General features: G+C 41.2%; 1 protein-coding gene, 1 long non-coding RNA gene and 2 pseudogenes across 3 annotated transcripts in view; 3 read left to right on the plus strand and 1 right to left on the minus strand.

Moving 5' to 3' along the window:
* Positions 1-9,611, plus strand: part of LOC120621947 (uncharacterized) — a 26,078-nt gene extending 16,467 nt beyond the window's left edge. The window contains exon 3 of the long non-coding RNA XR_005658356.1: positions 9,054-9,611. This is a non-coding gene — a long non-coding RNA (uncharacterized LOC120621947). The remainder of the gene's footprint in view (positions 1-9,053) is intronic.
* Positions 4,115-4,232, plus strand: LOC120622342 (uncharacterized; annotated as a pseudogene).
* A 1,898-nt stretch (positions 9,612-11,509) lies between the features above and the next one.
* Positions 11,510-18,708, plus strand: part of NBAS (NBAS subunit of NRZ tethering complex) — a 249,354-nt gene continuing 242,155 nt past the window's right edge. The window contains exons 1-5 of one of the 2 annotated variants that reach the window (XM_039887818.1): positions 11,510-11,626; positions 13,599-13,653; positions 15,243-15,279; positions 16,036-16,113; positions 16,453-16,500. In XM_039887818.1, coding sequence (XP_039743752.1) covers positions 11,510-11,626; positions 13,599-13,653; positions 15,243-15,279; positions 16,036-16,113; positions 16,453-16,500 — 335 coding nt within the window. Of the gene's footprint in view, positions 11,627-11,793; positions 12,156-13,598; positions 13,654-15,242; positions 15,280-16,035; positions 16,114-16,452; positions 16,501-18,708 lie in introns of those variants that run through there. The other variant, XM_039887819.1, reaches the window with a different exon arrangement.
* On the minus strand, positions 14,790-14,908 carry LOC120622239 (uncharacterized; annotated as a pseudogene).

Raw genomic sequence — 18,708 nt, forward strand, 5'->3', positions numbered from 1 at the left:
CTGGCTGGCAGGCTTGAATGTCACTCTCTCTCCCACGCCCACCATCTTGAGTGCTCGTCAGCCTCTGTGAATGATGCTGATGGCTCTCGGGGAAATGATGCTGTGCTAGGAGTCTGAGCAAGAGAACACGGCCTGGACGGTGTGAGCGTTTAAGCATAGACTGTGCACCAGACAAATGTTCTGAATCCAGACCCCCCCAATCTGCCAGGACTTCTAGGTTCCACTACCTGCAGAAGAGAGCCGTCAGCAGACAGGGTTCAGGCTTTCTTTCTCAGCCTCCTTCTCCTTGACCTTGCTTCACTATACCTCCTTCCTGTCTGTTAAAACCGATCGCGGGTTTTCTTGTTATCAAAGTCTGGGATTTTTATTTAAAGCAGACTGAAAACATGACAACTTGCTATATTCTTAAAAGGGGAGAGGGGATAAAAAAGGATGGGCAAGAATTCTTCCAAATACCTGGAGAAAATAATTCTGAATACAGAAATTTATACTACCTGGTCATAGGTTCCTATGATGTTACAATAATAAGACTGGGAATTTGTGAAGCCTTCTTCAAGTGTGGCTCTGAATAGTAATGTTCCAGTTGCTTGGCTGTATAACAAATTACCCGAAAATGTAGTAGCATAAAACATCCATTTCTTATGCCCAAAGGCTCTGTGGGTGAGGAACTCATACAAGGCACAGCAGGAATGGCTTACTTCTGTTCCTCAACACCTAGCGCCTCGACTGAAAGACTTGAAGGCTACCATTTGATGGTTCCTTTCTTTTACGCACATGACACAGTTGATGCTCGTGTTGCTGAGACCCTAGCTGGGACTGTTGGCCAGCTGTGGCCTCTCCATATGGCCTTCCTTACAACATGGTGGTTGTATACCAAAGCCAGCATCCCAAGGGCCATGTGGTCTTGTGTGACCAAGCTTCAGAAGTCAAGCAGTGTCACTTCCTCCCCATTTTATTAATTGAGGTAATTGCACAGGCCTGCCCAAGTTCAAGGGGATCATAGATCTCACAACTTGAAGGGGGAGTGTCAACATTTCATTGTAAGAAAAGTATGTGGGACAGGTTGTAAGTCGGTGTGGCCAAGTCTTAGAGTTGTCCAGAAAAACAAGACTAATAGGATGTATATGTAGAGAAAGATTTGTTTTAAGAAATTGGCTCACGTGCTTGTAGAGGATGCCAAGTTCAGAATCTATAGGGTAGGCTCAGTCAGATTGGAGAACCAGGAATTGATAATAATGCAGTTCAAGTCTAAGGCTGTTTGCTGGCAGAAATCCCTCTTGCTCGTGGGAGGTCAACTTTTTGTTCTATCAAGGCCTTCAACTGATTGGATGAAGCACAACTTTACTCAGACAAGTTGACAATTAAATTAACCATTACGAGTCCACTCTTTGTCAACCGGGCACCCATATGCATCTCCTTAAACTATACTTAATCTCCAAATAAAGACAATAACAAGGTCATTCTTCCACCTAACATGATACAGCTACCCTGTGTACGACTGAAAACTCATTAACTCTTTCCCCAGGCAAGGATAAAAAGTCCTTGCATAATGTTTTCTCTTTTATACCTTGTCACTCAAATACAATGTACGTCCTGCTTTTAGGCAAATAGGGGAAGAACAGAGAGCTTTTCTTGTATCTGCTTCTTCTCAGTTGTCTTCAGCTCAAAACAACCTCTGGTGCCAAAGTGGCATATTGTGGGATGGCATAGTCTGAGCCCTTCAAGTGCTTGGATGGCTTGAGGGACGTGGGGAGTTGAATTGAAATCCAGGATGCAGTAGGTTCAAGGTTACACGGGAAGTGAATACTTGTAGCGAGCACACACCCCTATTGTGAGGGCGAGCTCAAGGGAAGTGGGTGAAAATTAGGAATGAGTGGAGTGAAGGGATGTCTTTGTTTTTCAATCATGAAAGAGACCTGAGAGTGATAAAAGGCGGGGAAGTAGAGAGGAACACGAGGGTGGTGAGGATGACCGAGACCAAGCCCAGCTTCCTAGAGGAAGACGGATTTGCAGTGGGTAGAGGGAGTGGTTTTGATCCGGACAAAGAGAGAAACCTCGTCTCTTCACCGTGGGTATTAGCATCCAAGATCTGGAAGTCTCCAGTGATAGTGGGGTCCAGATGTGCTCATCGATTAGCATCCAAAATCCAATCCTAGATAGGCTGAGTTTGGCCCTCAGGTTAGTGTTCAAGGACAGTCAGACCCTCGTGACTGGCTTAAGTTAATTCTTACCTACAGTAAAATTTGAGGATCCCTGGTTTAAACAATACATTATAAACATGGTGCTGAAAAGTTTACTCCCAAACAGTGGTGATCTAGGGACAGCACAGCTGCTGTCTGTTACAGCATGTTAATGTCAAGGCATAAACAATAGTATTAACTCCAAGGGAAAAGAAAGTCAAAAGGAAGATGACTCAAGCTTTGAATGCAGATCCCTGGACGGCATTCCTGGAGGGCTTTCAGGAGGCGGAGGCTTCTTCCAGAGAGGGATGTGCTGGTTCCTCATCCTGCTCCAAGGCCAACTCCTCCTCCCTGGGGCCCTCTTCTGGTCTCTCTCTAGGAGTGTAGCATGGCCTTCTGGGGCAGCTCAGGAATCCCAAAGAGTGGAAAAAGGAAGCCACTAGGTCTTCTTGAAGCTTGGGCTCAGAAGTAAGAGCAGTCAGTCATAGGCCAGCACAGATTCAAAGGGAGGGAACACATAAACTCCATCCATTTACCCAACACAGGGACTGTCCCTTCATGGAAGGACCGAAAGACTAGCGGTTCTTTGGCCTAAATCCTTTTTGTATTTATTGGTTCTAATTGAAAACTGACAGACTTCTACACCTCCCACCCCACCCTCTACCCACAATTTTTATATGAGACATCTTGCTTAATGAATGCTAAAACTCACAGAATATGTGCTATGCCCTAACCCCTTGTTGGGAAGAAAATGTTCAGCTACATGTTTATACTTCATTGATTAGGCTACATATCTTCAAAGTCAAGTAGATCGGCTTCACTCTGGGAGATGCTGGTTTAAACAATTCATTATAAATATGGAGCTCTTTCAAATGCAGATTTTAGGTCTAGTCCTCAGGAGTTTGGGCTGCTCTCAGTGTCCAGGAATGTGCATGTAAATAAAGTCCGATGCAGGTGGGCGTCCCTGGATCACAGATCTACAAAGATTATTTTAAATAGTTTATTCCTTTAGGGCTTACCAATTTAGTCCTGTTGCTTTCGTGCCTTTGTATTCTTAGATGTCTGTTTTCTTTCCTACTTCCTGAACTGTCAAAGAGAAAGCTGGATACTAGTTCAAGTGGTAAGGAAGGATTTTAATCAGTAATATACTACTGCAATACTAGAAAATAAGAGTCCAGCCTGAACGGAAGTAAATTGATTTGTACAGAGGTGACTGGGCATTTTAAAGGAAAAATGACGGAATAGGAAGGGGGACGGGCAGGGGTCTTGGGCAGAGTCAGGGAAGTGAACATTTTCCAGGGGTTGGCCGGTTGGTCACTGTAAGTACAGATCAGGCCACTGTGTCAGTTAGCTGGCAGTTACCCACGTTAGGTTTCTGTCCTCTCACAGAGGAGCCAGGGGATTACATTTCAAAGGATGGCTTTCAGGTCCTTGAGAAAGACACCCCTGAGTTGTAGGAGATACACAGGTACATCTCGAAGGAACAGAAGGCCTCACAATTGTAAACTTATTTTAGTAAATGCTCTAAGAAAAGGTTTTCAGGGGCACATGCTAGGTGTTGGGATAAATTAACAGTAAATTCTTTGGGGGGCCTTGAGCCTTCTCAGGCAGGCCCTTTAAGGGGACTAGGGCCATCTTAACAGCCTTGCGTGGTGAGAAACTGTCAGCATGTAACTCTTTTAGTGTAGGGGTTAGGGAGTAGACAAAATCATTCGTGCTGAGAATCTGCCATTTAATAGGCCAAGATTGATTGAGGCCTAATTGAGAAGAGGGCTCAGAGGAACCTGACTTAGGTTAGTCACAATTATGCCTTCCTTTAGGTCTCCCAAGCCCCATGTTTAGATTAGGAAACTAATGTACAGATAGATTAAATAATTTTTGCAAGGCAATAGAGTGAGTCAATAACAGAGCTATGATTCAAAACAAGGTCTTTGGTCTACAGCCATGCTACCTGAACAAGCCAGATCCCGTCTGATCTCGGAAGCTAAGCAGGATCAGGCCTGGTTAGTACTTGGATGGGAGACCACCTAGGAAGACCAGGTGCTGTAGGTGTAAAATATAAATTAAAAAAAAATAAGAGATTGTAAACTGACAAGGTCCTTGCAATTTGTGAGATCATCAACTAAGGGTTGCCTCACCTAAAAAAATAAAAAAGTTAAAAATAAAATAAAAATAAGGTCTTCATTCATGACTCTCTAGAGTCTAAGCCAGAGGCAGGAAAAGACCTGGGGGACTGTCCAAGTCATGATCCCTGGGGAGGAGAAGAAATGACATTCTCTAAATGTGTAGTCACTGCAAAACTATCTAGTTTAATCTCAGGTTTAATGTAAATTCTAGAGCAGTTTCTAGCATAGCGGTACATTTACTTTAACGTGCTGTTTACTTAAGTTTGGTAAAGATTTTTGTCTCCTCTTAAATGCTTTTCATTTTTCTTTTAGTTAATTCCTTCAGGATTTAATTAAGTTGCAAGGCTTATTTTTTAATCATTCATCTCATGTCTGTATCAGATTAAAATTGTATTTAAATAACAATTTAGGCTTTAAAAACTTTTAAGAGTTTAATATTGGGTATATATTTTTATCTAAAGAGAAACTGAAAATGATAAGGATTTCAACAGGAACCAGTTTACTGTGTGAAATTCCACTGAGGAGTTAACATTATTAAAACTGAGAGACAGCTAGTAATTCCTCCTCAAATGGTTCTTAATCCTTGGTGTTTAAGTTAGCTTTTCCAGAGAGCATCTGATCCTGATGTTTTCATAGCTTCTACATTTTTGGTTAGTACTTTGCCTTATCAAAACACATGATCAATTTCTCATCAGCTTCACTGACTCCTTGTTCTGTTGGTTCATATTTCCACTGTCATTTTTTATTAGAGGAAGCTCACGGATGAACTAAAGGACTGGGCCATAATTTCATTAAAACGACAGGAAAAAAAAATCAGAGCTCACGAATGGTCTACTTATTGAGAGAGATTTTCCTTGAGCCTATATTATTTTGCTGGAGAAAATAAATGCTTTTTAAAAGTTGCAATCTCCCTTTTAAGCAAAAAGCGTTCATCAATAACAGCTTTGACATAACCATGAATAATTCATGCAGTCAACAGAAAGGTACCATTCTGGGCCGACCTTCAAGCTGGCTTTAAAAAGATTAAAAAGCCCTGGTCGCTGTCCACAAAAAATTACAATATTTTGGCTTTATAGTTGCCTTTTGAATTTTTGAATTTATTGGTGTTATTTGAGACTCCCTAGGTGTCCCCAAGTCTGTGGACCTGAATGATGGTCGGCGCGGTAACATGGAAGAAACATTGTCATTTCACTGGTCTTGTTCCCGGTTGGTGACACAGGACCCTCAGTGTCACCAAACATTTCTGGGGAGCCCCAGAGGCATCTTATACGTGTTGGCAGACAAGTGCATTCCTTTGGGATGCTGCCAGTCATCTCCCTTTGGAGCCATCTGTGGATTGGCTATCTGTGGTGTGTGTGTCTGTGAGCTGGGTAGCTGTTTGTGACAGAGCTTGGAGAACGCTGTTCCCTTTTGTGTTTCCCTCTCTGCAGTTCTGAGTTTCATTTCAGGCAGTTTGTCAGACAAGACATCCTGAAAAACTCCCACAAACACCAAGAGTACTTGCTAAAATGTAAAAACAAAACCACAACTTTTAAAACAAATAGATGAGTTTGTCAGAAAAATAAAGGAAACCCTGAGTCTCGGCAACAGGCAGGAGAATCTACGGAAGAAGCAAGCGGTGAGGTCACCAGCTGCCATAGGGACCGAGCTTTGATTTCAGGGCTGACCATAGAGGTAGGGTGGGACCAGTGGGGACACTGGAGTCAAAGCCTCCAGCCTGTGAAGGGAGGAGAGTTGGATCACTGACCACCGGTCATACAGGTGAGACCCAAGAAAAGCTACGCAATTAAAATAAAATCCCATAAAATAGTGGCAGACAGCAACCAGATTTGTCTGCTCAGCCTGGAATCTGAGTGGGTATAAAAGCCTCCTGTGAGAATTCGTGACCATAGCCTGGTCATCTTGCAAGTCTGGGGCCTGAATTTACATTATTTGTAACATCTGAAATAATTTAGAATCTGAATTTAAAGTGGACCTAAGACTCACAGGTACCTTGCAAAAGTGAATGTAAGTCTTCCCAAGGGAGGTCACCCTCTCTCACCTGAGGCCTCAAAAAATGCTCACAGCTTGGATTCCGAAGTATATAAGCAAACAAGACACACACGCACACACAGTACATAATGAAACAAGCCACCATGAGCAAGAGTCAGGAAAAAAAAAGATCTTTAACGTCTTTAGGTATTAGAAATATCAGGTAGAGAATATAAAGTATTGGCGTGTTTCTAAAATTAGGAATTGAAATGTGAGTAAAAGTAAGAAACTAACAAAATGACTAACATACTTGATTTTTTTAAAAGAACTTCTAGAAATAAGATAGATATATATAATAATTGATATTAAAAACTTGATGGAATGATTAAATATAGACTAAGCTGCGAAGTGAACTAGTGAACTGGAAGATCTGAAGAAATCACACTGAATACAGAAGAGAAACAAAGATATAAAGTATAAGAGTGAGGTTGTGACATAGAGAGGCTACCAAATTCCATCATATATCTGAAGAGAGTGGTATTCCGGCAATTTGTGAAAATGTAATGACTGAGAATTTCTTATAAGTGATGAAAAAAAATAAAGGGAATAGGGAAGAAATTATATTCCAAACTTCTGAAATTACTCTTTATAAGTCAGAGTCTTGCATTTGGAAGAGAGTCTAGTGTGTGTGTGTGTGTGTGTGTGTGTGTGATGATATTAATGTGTGTGTGTGTGTGTGTGTGTGTTATTATTACAGATGCACAGCATGTGGTATGTGAGTGTTGATGTTAGCTTCATTATTATCGGGCCATCTTATTCCAATGGCAGAATTTTCTCTATCCTGATTTACATTTTGTTATTTATTCTGTCCTTCCCTGCTTATAATGGATAGTTTTCTTTATTTCCTTTATTCCACTCCGTAGTTTGGAAGATACACGTTGTATTTCTTTCTTTCTTTTTAAGAAAATATGTAATTAACAGGATATTTTTCTATCAAAATCTGAAGTTATTTAGTATCTCGCTTCTGCTCCAAAATCAGAAAGGACTTTAGCACGCTATTCGCTGAAGTCTTCTCCCCCATATTCCTTGTTTGTGCTGTCTAAAATCATAGATTTACCTTTTTCGCCAATCTTTTATTATTAAAGTTTTCACATGTGGCAAAATTGAAAGACTTCTACAGTGAGTACTCATGTATCCACCACCAAGATTCTATCATCAATATTTTTCCATACTTGCTTTATCACATGTGTTTCCATTCAGTCATCCTCAATCCACCCACCAATCCATCTTTTTTTGATGCTTCAAAGTCTATTAAAGATCACCTACTTTGTTTTTAAACCAAATAGAACAAAAGAGCTATTCTTACATATAAATCAATAATTGAATAATTTACCAGTATATATACATATATATATATTTTCTTCTATCCGTCCACCTCAGCAGTGTCTGTAAGGACGAAAGAGCTCTGTAAGTCATGAATGCTATCAATGTATTAATGTAATAATACTATCAATGCGTTACTAACTAATAACGTCCACTCAGAAGCAACACTGCTGAGATCCGTATACTACGGATTCTTAATTAGGTAAATCTGCAGAAGCCACTGGTGGAAATGTCAAGAGAGGAGTGGTTTCGAATCATTGAAACACAACTCACATGAGCTTGGGGGTAATGCACTGGCTCACTTAACTAGGAATACAGAAGCACACAGAGACCACTCTGTTTCAGGCATGCTAATATCAAATGAAGTCTCCGTCTCGCTTGTGTTTTCCTCAATGTTTTGGTTTAATTTTCTTACCATGCGGACAGGCTTTTTCTCTATAGTGAATAAGAGGGCTGCTAACAACCTCTAATTTGTATTTTTCAAACTCTATGATCCAAAAAGGAAAGGTAGTTTTTCCTCCACTTCCATGGGGGAAAAAAAACAAATATCCCAGGGAACCATTCTCAACCCAATGCTTGTAGTCAGAGAAATGGAGCTCTCTGAGTGGGCACACTTGGATCAAGAAGGCAGAGGTTGGGGATCGGCAGCCCACTAGAATTACACGACTCGAGTAAAGGAAGAACAGTTGGAACCATTCTCTAAAGGAAGCAAAAGGCCTGGGCAGACAAACGCGATAACTATCACTGTAAGTGTGAGGGAGGGAAGGAGAAGAGAATTGTGAAGAGTCTTGCTGTCCTTATGAAATGCCCAAGGTCTTGTCACTAAACCAGCCACCCTCCTGTTTCAGATTTCTGGGACCATCCTCTCAGTTTGCCCAGGAAAGTCCTGTTTCATACCTGTTTTCCTGGCAAAATTATTAAAATCATCCCTTTTCATTCTCAATAATGTCTCGGTTTGGACAATTAACTAGTCGTTATAAATAAGACCAATTAGCACTTTGGCCTCAGGCACCCAACCTGTCTTAAATCACCCAGTTCCTTTGACTCAGATGAACTTTCATTTGAACTTCGATCATTTCTCCACATTCCCTTTTCCAACTCCAATGTCTGATACTCTACATTTGAAGCTCTTCTCATGACATACATATTCTTAGCACCTTCTTCTCTTTTACTGGACACTTCGCATCCTCTCTCTCCCGGGAAGTCTTCTGGACTTTAAGCAGTGGTGAAGAAAGCCTCATAACCTGCTCGTCTACTCAGAGCGCCTCTGGTAGAATTTTCCTCCTAGGAATCGCTCCCCGTTAAATGTGCACTCACTTTCCAAATGGTGTAGTTTCAACCTGTGCTTTTTATTTCAGCCAGGCATGGCCTTAGGATTCCTGTTCTGTTGTAGGAACGATGGTGAATGGGGTGAAGGCGAGGCTGAAGAAAGCAATTAACATAGCGTGATGATGGTGAAGAAAAAACAATTCCTGGTGATGCGTTTGCCATCGTCCCCTTCACAGACCAGCGAGGAAGGAAGCATCCTTTGTCCACGTGGCCAGCCACTTCCTGGTTGTGGTTGTGTTGATCAGATGGAGGCAGCGCAGAGAATGAATGAAGCGGAAAGCAACCCAATTTCTGTCTGAGAAAGGATGACAGAGGGAAGGGGAACCAAGAGCCAAGGAAATGGGCGGGGGCAGTGCCGACGCCCTGTCCCCCCACAGAGGCCACCCCTCGTGCTTTCCAACAGAGTGGCGTTCCTCCCTGTTCTCATTCTGTGGCATGCAATGCGAGAAGTGCTCCCTGTAGCTGTGCAACTTGCCAGCCCTGGGATGGGGAGATGTCTGGCGTTCGCAGTTGAGGATTTGCTAAAAAGACACAGCTGCTGAGAAGTACTTTGGTGATACAATGAGTACAAAAAGGTTTGGGGAAAGTTTTTCATTCATTCAACAAATAATATGTATTTTGTCCTGTGCTCTGTGCCAGGCACTGTTATAAACTCTGGGGAGATTATTATGGGGCCCTATGCAGCTGTTCATCTGTATCTTTTATCACAACCTTTAATGAACTTGTACTTGTTTTCCTTGCGCCTGTGAGCAGTTGTGGCAAATTATTTGAACTCAAGGATGAAGTCTTTGAAATCTCTGATTTGCGGCCGGTTGGTCAGAAGCACAGGTGAGAACCTGGGGTGAGTCTGGTGTCTGAAATGTGTATGTAGGGGAAGGTAAGGAAGTCAGTCTTGTGGGACTGGGCCCTCAGCTTGTGAGATCTGCAGTTATCTCTGGATAGTTGAAATCTTGGTTGTTCAAGAATTGCTTGTTGGTATTGGGGAAAACCTCCACATATTTGGTGATGAGAAACGTCAGAAGTGAAGTGTTTTGTGTGAGTAGTAAAGGAGACACACAGGGAAGAAACACACAGTAGGGAAGAATGGGGTTTTTACCTACTCAGGTTTGGAAAGCCAAGTTTTTTCCATTGTATCTTCTGTAAGCACATAGCAGGGCATCCTGTTCTGGCAGAGCCCACATTTTAGTGAATGGGGACAGATCATAATTATAATAAAACAAATTAGAAAGCATTTTGGGTGATGACAAGCATTATGGAAAAAATAGAGAAGGTAAGGGGGATCTGGAGAGCTGGAGTTCAGGGAAGGTGGCTGCAAATTTAGAAAACAAGCAGTCAGAGTAGGCTTCAGAGAGAAGGTGACGTTTGAGCAAAAACTTGGAGTTGATGGAAAGAACCAGGAAATATCTGGTAGAAAGCCTTCTGAGCAGGGCGAACAACCCATGCAAGGTCCCTGAAGTGGATGTGTGTCTGGTATGCTCAGAAACAGCAAGGCCAGTGTGGCTGAAGGTAGTGGGGGAGGTGTGGAGCAGGAGATAAGGGGAGAGTGTGTGGGGAGCAGGCACGTGATACAGGGCTTGCTTAGAGGTCATTTAACTGTGAGAGAAAAAGGAGACCTGAAGCTATAATTGCATCATTGCCTAATGCATCTTGATGGATATTATGCAATATGATACCTGCAAAACGTCCTCCATATTTGTTTCCTTTTTAATGTGACTCAGTGTTAATTCTTCGTACATTCGTTCAGGTTACAGTGGGCTCTGCTCACAGTATAAGGCCTTCCACATAGAGGCACATGTTGAATGAATGAGTGAACAAATGAGGCTGGCATTTGCGCCCCTCCATGTAGGTCCTCAACTTGTCATTTCAATTTTACTGCTCCCCCATCCTTTCATAACTTGGGTTCTATTCAGCTGTCTGCTGTTTCAATGATCTATTTCTGCCTCTATCTTTGCTTACCTCATTTTCCTCTACATGAAATGCTCTCCCCAAATGTTCTCTATTTGATTCAAATTCTACCGATTGTTAAAGACCCAGGACAAGCTCCACTTCCAGCCTCTCAGGACTTCACCGCCTTTCTGAGCTCCTATAGCATCATTCCCCTGATACCTTCCATTGATGTATTCTGTTTTGTGGCAGAACTTTTTGGCGTTTATTTCAAAAACACTGTTTGAACTCTTTATGTGTTAGGCAACCAATACATAAATGAATGCTAGCATCTTAGGGAGCAACTTTTTACCTTTTTTGTTTTATAGAAGCTAACTGGATAAGGGAGATTCAGACTTGGCTGATCTCATGCAGATTAATAAGCAAGGAGTGTACCGGCACCAGGACCCAGTCGTACCCCAGTTAAGCAACAGTCATTGTCCTTTTATTTATAAAAGGGTTAACCTAGCATTTCCTTTCCACAACCTGTTAACTCCACCCACTTCCCAGAGCTTTAAAAGCGGCTGCAGCCTGGGAAGCTTGTCCCTCTCGGGATGCCGTAGTTACACACCCTCCGCGGCTAGGCCCTGGGCCAGCATGGCGGCCTCCGAGTCCGTCGCGGCTGTCATTCCAGGCACCGTGGAGGGCGAGGAGGAGACGATTCTTTACGACTTGTTGGTCAACACCGAGTGGCCCCCGGAGACAGAAGTGCAGGTGAGCCAGGCCCCCCTAGAGCCGCGGCCAGCTCGGCGCAGACGCTGCCGCGGCAGAGCCACGTAGCAAGAGCCACGTAGGGGAGTGGAGCCGGGCGGGCGGGGGCGCAGGGCTCGGCGGCTTCTGCGGTTGCCCTGGCAACGGCGCCGGGGGCTGGCGGGGGTCTGGATCCCCTAGGCCGGGGGTTCCCGAGATTCCTCCCAGGCTCCGAATTCGGTGATCGCGGGGCAGAACCTCGGGCTCCAGGGCACGTACCTTCCCACTCCGTTTCGCTGCGGGCACTTGGAGGGGAGTCACAGCGTCGGACTCCACGTCCTCGTATCCCTGGATTCTCGCGGGTTCCTTCCCGCGGGCCGGCGAGGGCCGATCCTCCTCATCTGCAGCGGGAGAGTTTTTCGGAACCCAAAGTCAAGGCAACACCTGGCGGGCTGCCGCGGAGCGCGGCGTCGAACCCTCACTCCGACTTGGAGCTGAATCGCGCCAGTTCTTTTGCATTTCAGATACTGAGCCAGTGGATGGGCACACAGAGGTGAATGACTGTCGCGGTGCGTGCCGTCTAGAGGGGTACAGCCCAGTAAACATTTCTCATCACCTAGCATAACATACGCTGTGATAGTAGCGTGAGCAAAATATGCCTTAGGAGTGAAGAGTAAGGAACTACTAAGGTTGGGTTCTCTGCTAAAGAAGGGGTTGTAGGGGTTGGTGACCTGAAATGGACCTTGGGGCTCTCAGTTCCCTAGACAGGGCCTCCCAGGCACAGGATGAAGAGTAGGAGCCAGCAATCCACATTTATCCAGCAGGTATTTATTGAGTATCTAACATCTGACATTTCCTGTTTTAGATTCAGAAAACGCAGCAAGATCGAAAATGACTTTTAATAAAGATCATGGCGTCCAGCCCATATAAATTCTCTTTTACAGCATCTTCTTGAAGTTTCTTTGTTGGAGAAACGACTCATTCTCTCGCTCATTCTCCTGTAAAGTTGGTGGTTTTTCTTTAACTTCCTTCCCACTGCAGTTTCTGCTTGTCTTGAATAAAGTATTTTGTAGGCTGGCAGAGATCTGCACATAATTTTGTTTTTCAAGTATTTTAGTTTCTGTTTGTTTTAAACAGTGTATTTTGTAGGGTTAGGCAGCCAGGAAGCGGTTGCTGCTGCTAGTTGGATGAGGATAAGTTTCCATTCATTAGCACTCACTGGTGAATTACGGTATGTTTCAGAATGCTTAACTAATTCGATTTAAAAAATAAGCCTAGCATCAACTTACACTGAAAAGTCGTGGCACTTTTTTGGTTCTGTTGATTTCAGCTGTTGAACTACAGGCTCTTAGAAGCAGATGATCTACCCACGTTTGTTTTGTGAAATGACTTTTCTGTTTTAGAGCCATATGTGTCTGCACTTAACTGTGTATTTCTTTCTTAACAGCGCATTAATACATCTTACTCTTTTGTAGTGCCTTGTGTTTAGCCTACACAATATTTAGTCTATACTTAAGGAACTATTTAATGTAGCACTTGTATATTGGTGTGTGTGTTAGTAGCATTTTCTCTGTGGTTATACAACATTCAATACATTTGCCTTAAGACATGAGCTCTTGAATCTACATGAGCCCTTTTCCTGCAAGCAAAACTTGTTTTAGGCCCCTGCAGCCCACCCAACTGAGCTGAACTGCGACCAGTGAGGTCTTTGCCTGTGACTTCTGTTTGGACCGGTGTCCTGGTTTTAAAGTTTTCAGCCTCAACCCTTGTTCTTCCCTGCACAATTCATCTTCAGAAATACCTGTAACTCCGTTATGCTCACGTTTACTCCCTCTTTTCCTAGTTCTGCCTCTACTTGTTTCTATCTATAAGTAGTTTTTAAATACTGTTAACTTGTATCCGGTGTTCTGAGTATTAACAAAGAAGTATAACTTTACATATTGTGTAAGGATTACCAGGAAATTCTCAAGTGTAAGTTTTCTTTTTTCAATTGCAGCCTAGAGGCAACCGAAAACATGATGAGTCTTTTATCATCACAAAAGCAATTAGAGGTAAATACAGCTTATTTACTTTTCTACATATAAAGATACAGTCAGAAGATAATTCCCCTCCCCGTTTCATTCATAACTGTGCTATTTTAGAAAGTTTAGAGATTTTAAAGTTTGTTCTTTAGACTTCTAATGTAGAGCCTGATAAAAGCAGAGCATACATGTTACTCGAGTTTAATTTTATATGTATATATTTTAATTGTATGATGTATGATGTGTACATACACACATCCGTGTGTGTGTGTGTGTGTGTGTGTGTGTGTGTGTGTGTGTGTGTATAGCCCGAGTTTAATCATTATGGATGTATTCTATAAGAAATGAAGAAAATCCAATCCAATCTGAGTCTCCAAAAGTATGGATGTTGAAGGTGAAAAGAGAGTGACAGGCTCTTTTAAGTGGTTTACATGATGTTTCAGGTACATCTGGTCAATTACAAATTCGATTAACCAGGGCATTCATTAACTCCTGACAGTACATTTGAGCTCACAGGATGAGGAGGTATCAAGCACTAGCCACATTAAGCTGGTGCTGTGAGGACTTTACATTAATTGATGTCAACCCTTCCCAGACCAGTTGTGAGTTTCTGTTTTTAGGTGAGGAAACTCGCTCAAGATTATTCATTCATTTGGAATTTGACTGCATGTCTTTTCTGGTTCCAAAGCCTATCCTTGTTATACTGGTCAATTTGAGCTACTTTTAAAGAGGATTCAGATTCAAAAGAGTTGAGTACTTGAAATTATAATTTTATCTCCTGAAATAAGAAGCATTAGCACATTCAATTTTCATTATTACAAATGCTTTGAAAGTTTGAAAATTTAGAAAATGTACTCAAGTAATCAAATTTATTGTAGAAAATTCAGAGAGTATAGAAAATCATGTTATTCTTCACTTTGCCACCCAGAGATCATTTGTTATCCTTTAGACCTTCTTCTAGTGATATACATCTAACTGGGTACATATGTTCACACACACATATATTTTAAATGGAATCATATAAAACATTTGTCAACAGTGTTAGAGATTTCGTTTTCCGTGGACTTCCCCATTTTTAGATAGTATTATTTAATCTTTGCTGTAAAGTATAAAATGGTATCTTAATTTTTATTAAAATACTTGGATCTTCTTTTTTTTTTTTTTTATGCCTACAGCACCTGATCTTCCTAGGTGGTCTCCTATCCAAGTACTAACCAGGCCCGACCCTGCTTAGCTTCCAAGATCAGACGGGATCGGGCTTGTTCAGAATAGTATGGCTGTAGACAAAATACTTTGGTTTTAAAGGATGATTACTATGATTTCTACTCCATGATTTTCTTTAAAGCCTCTTCGGTGAAATTTGCATCTTAAATCTCTTTTACTTTTTGTACTGCTAGGAAGTACTTCACAATTTTCAATATACACATTTTTAATGTAAAAAATATCTTATAAAAGCTATAATGTGCATTAGTGTGCATATTTATTCTCTTAAGAGTTGAATTCTGTGTTTTGTTTTGTAATGAATCAGTCTACAGTATATTTTAGACTTATCAGTAAATTTAATTTGAAAAATGACTTCTAAAGCTGATTCATATTTGACTTTGCCATTTTTATTACAGATCGTTTATTATTTTTACGCCAATACATCTGGTACAGGTGAGTTTTTAATTCCGAGAAACTGTGAGCATCAAAGACAAACAGTATCCTATATGTGACTTAAGTTTTTGGAATTGAATTGTGATATAGATGCTGACATTTAGGTGAACCCAGTTTATAACACATTTCAAACATTTGGCATACTGTGGCAGGATATCTTAGTAGATTTAGGATAATTTTTGTTCACTTAGTCATTATCAGAAATATCTTATGACAGCTGCTTTCTCTGATGAGCATTCTCAGCCTTATCTTGAATGTCCGCATGATGGATCTATAGCTTGCATATCTTTTGAAAAACAAAAAAACTTTTTGTTCTTATTGTCGTATCACCTCTCGGGGCTGGTATTCAGTTGTTGTGCATCACAGAAGGTTCTTTATGTTTCAGTTCTTGGATACTTTTATATTCTTTTGAGTGTTAAGTGTTTTCAGGCACAGTCCTAATTTTGAGCCCTATAAGGAACAAAGAAATGATTATTCTGACAAAGGATATAATTCAGCTGTTAGGTAGGAATTTAGATGTTTTATTTAGATATATTTTATAGAATTGTTTATAGATAGCTTTTTCTTGTGGACATCTAATCGTAAGAGCCCCAGAGATAATGTAGTTTTATGAAAGAGACCTTTGGCTCTTCTTTAGAAGCAGCTCCAAATGTTTGGGTGGGTGGTGGTGGTGGTGGTGGTGGTGGTGGTGGTGGTGGTGTGTGTGTGTGTGTTTCATGATTAGATTTTAAGTTAGCTAATATGTTGTGGTTTCAGCCCTGCACCTTTTTTGCTCCCTGATGGACTGGTTCGCTTGGTTAATAAACAGATAAACTGGCATATGGCCCTTGCAAGGTAAGGATGTATAAAATTCGTATAATGTGTCTCTACCTGGATTAGCATTTAGCTTTCATTATGGACATTAATTTTGGGGTCCTTATGGCTTAGTCTTTTTATTATATATAAATTTCCTTTGACACACGATTAGTATTGTTTAAATGTTAATTTGAGCTGTATTGAATCATTTTTATGCTTTTGTGCCTATATACTAATCTAATTCTTAGGTCAGAAGGTGGATAATTAAAGCATGTGAAAAATTTAAAAATGATTTTAACTTCTTAAAATAATTCCATCTATGTGGAAGATGCTACAAATATTCATAAAGCATTTTTTTTTTCCTCTTCCCTGTGACAGCAACGGAAAGCTTCTGGCTGCTGTGCAAGATCAGTGTGTGGAGATCAGGTAACTGTTAAAGGTCATTAAAAATTTCCTTTGAGAAACATTTTACTTGATTGATGGGAACTAAGAGTTTTTTAAAGGGGCATATTTAAAGGGATTTTACTGTTAACTCACATAATTTTGTGAGGTGTCAGACACCAATTTTGCCAATTAAAGGATGAAGGATACTTTCTCAGAGTAGCATGTTTGTCTTTCCATTTCCCCAGATCTCTTTCTCTTGAGAAATTTTACATTCTCAGATGATGCATATCTTCTAGAACTCTGGAAATCACTCTTATTTGACTATTGTGAAGTCAGCTGAGCAGATGCTCAGGAAGGTATAAAAAAAGTAGGGGCTGCTTTACTCTGTTGGCATAAAGCTGTGGTAGGACTCTGGGTTTACAAAAAACCAAGATTATTTATATCTTGGGACCAGCAACATCCTCTGTCCTCTTGAGACAGTCAGTGGCATTGCATACACATCTGCAAGACTTCTCCAGGCTGGGCTTTCCAGGTACTTTATTTTTAAGTAATGCATCAGTTGCAAAAGACGTAAAACTATACCAACTAAGGAAAACGAGTTCATTCTTTGGGAAATCAGCAACAGCAGACGGCACATGTGGCCCCTCTAAAACTGGGGACTACTCCTGTCTCCAGGCAAGGCTGAACTCTTAGTTCTCAAAAAATAAGCAATGAGGCAGAAATTTCCAGATGCCTAGATAACCAGTCAAAAGGTTTTTCTCCTACTTTATTATTCTCGACTATAAATAGTGTAGATGAGAATTCAGTTATGACTGGTTTTAGCTTTCTGTTGAAGTTTCTTTTTTTTCCTCCATTTATCCAAACAGAATTGGACCCCTTAACTTTTTGAGGAGTAGACAAAGGGTTTGCCCTCATTGATACATAGACTTCAAATGGGGATCCTCCGTTATTCCTCTTAAGACTATTGGGATAGAAATGATTGGCCGTAGTGACAGCCTTTCAAAACTATCTAACTTGGCATGGCTTTAATAGGCAGGTTTCTCTTTTTTTAACAGCGTCATTAAGCATCAGGTTTGCACAGTAATCGAACTTATATTATTTATAGGAATGGGCTAGCATTTCCTATTCCATTTATTGCAGTAATGTGAAATGTCTCTTTTTGAGAAATGTGTTCATGATGTGACTTCTTTATGAACAACACCGAATAGTCAAAATTTATTTCCATCTTTTCCCTGTAAAATGAGAACATTAATGAAACGATTTGAGGTGTTGGGCTCAGGGTGTGCATGGAGGTATGAAATTGATATTTAGGCCTGTGAAGGAGAGTTTGACCAAGGGTTTCATGGAACTCGCTAATAAAAATTTTAATGAAAGGAATAAAAATTATTTGCTTTTATAAAATGATCTACTGGGTTGTTAGAGTGCTTTATAAAACTTGGATGTATATCTATTTCATGCATTCAATATTAAGTAGTGAGAGGAGAAGTCTGGGCGATGGAAGTGATGCTCACGACGGTCTTATTCAGCTGGTCTGGAATTTGCAAAAGCTTCAGAATGTTAGTATAAAGACTCATATTCTTACGTGGTGAGACGTTAACTCCACCAGGAAGCCTTCCCTGAACATACCCCATAGCGCTTATGGACCCCCCGTTTCCTTTATTGGTTAGTCAATTCTTTATGCTCCTCTAATAATCAACACATTTCTCTATTATACTTAATGATAAGATAATGCTAACATGTGTTAACTCATTTAATCCTCGCAGAAGCGCTACGAGGGAGATATTGCTATTTTCCTCTATTACAGAGGCAGGCGCTATATGATTAAATAACTTGCCCAGGGATTTGAAATCAGCCCGGCTTTGAACCACAAAGCTGTACTACCTTTCGACCATTTATGCTTGTATGTTGACATGCGGGTGTCCCACAGTAATTTAGGGCCCTGCTTTGCACTAGTCCAGGGTGTGCCATGCAACTAAAACCCAGTGTTCCTGGCGGTCTGGAGTCTGCAGCCCCACTTATACTGTGCGTTCCTTGGAGGCAGGGATTGCTTTTTTCTTTTAACACTTTATATTCACTGGAACATAATAGATGCTTAGTTTATGGTTGATGAATAAATGGAGTGTTTGCAAATAGGACAGGGGAAGCAGGTGCTGGGAGGGCGTTACAGGGCATAGCCCACTGACGAGCTTAGAGCTGGCAGTCGGTTGCTTTTGTTGAGTGAATCTAGACACACACACTTGACAGTGACCT

Source organism: Pteropus medius, unplaced genomic scaffold (genome assembly GCF_902729225.1).
Source record: "Pteropus medius unplaced genomic scaffold, Ma_sr-lr_union100, whole genome shotgun sequence".
Taxonomy (NCBI): domain Eukaryota; kingdom Metazoa; phylum Chordata; class Mammalia; order Chiroptera; family Pteropodidae; genus Pteropus; species Pteropus medius.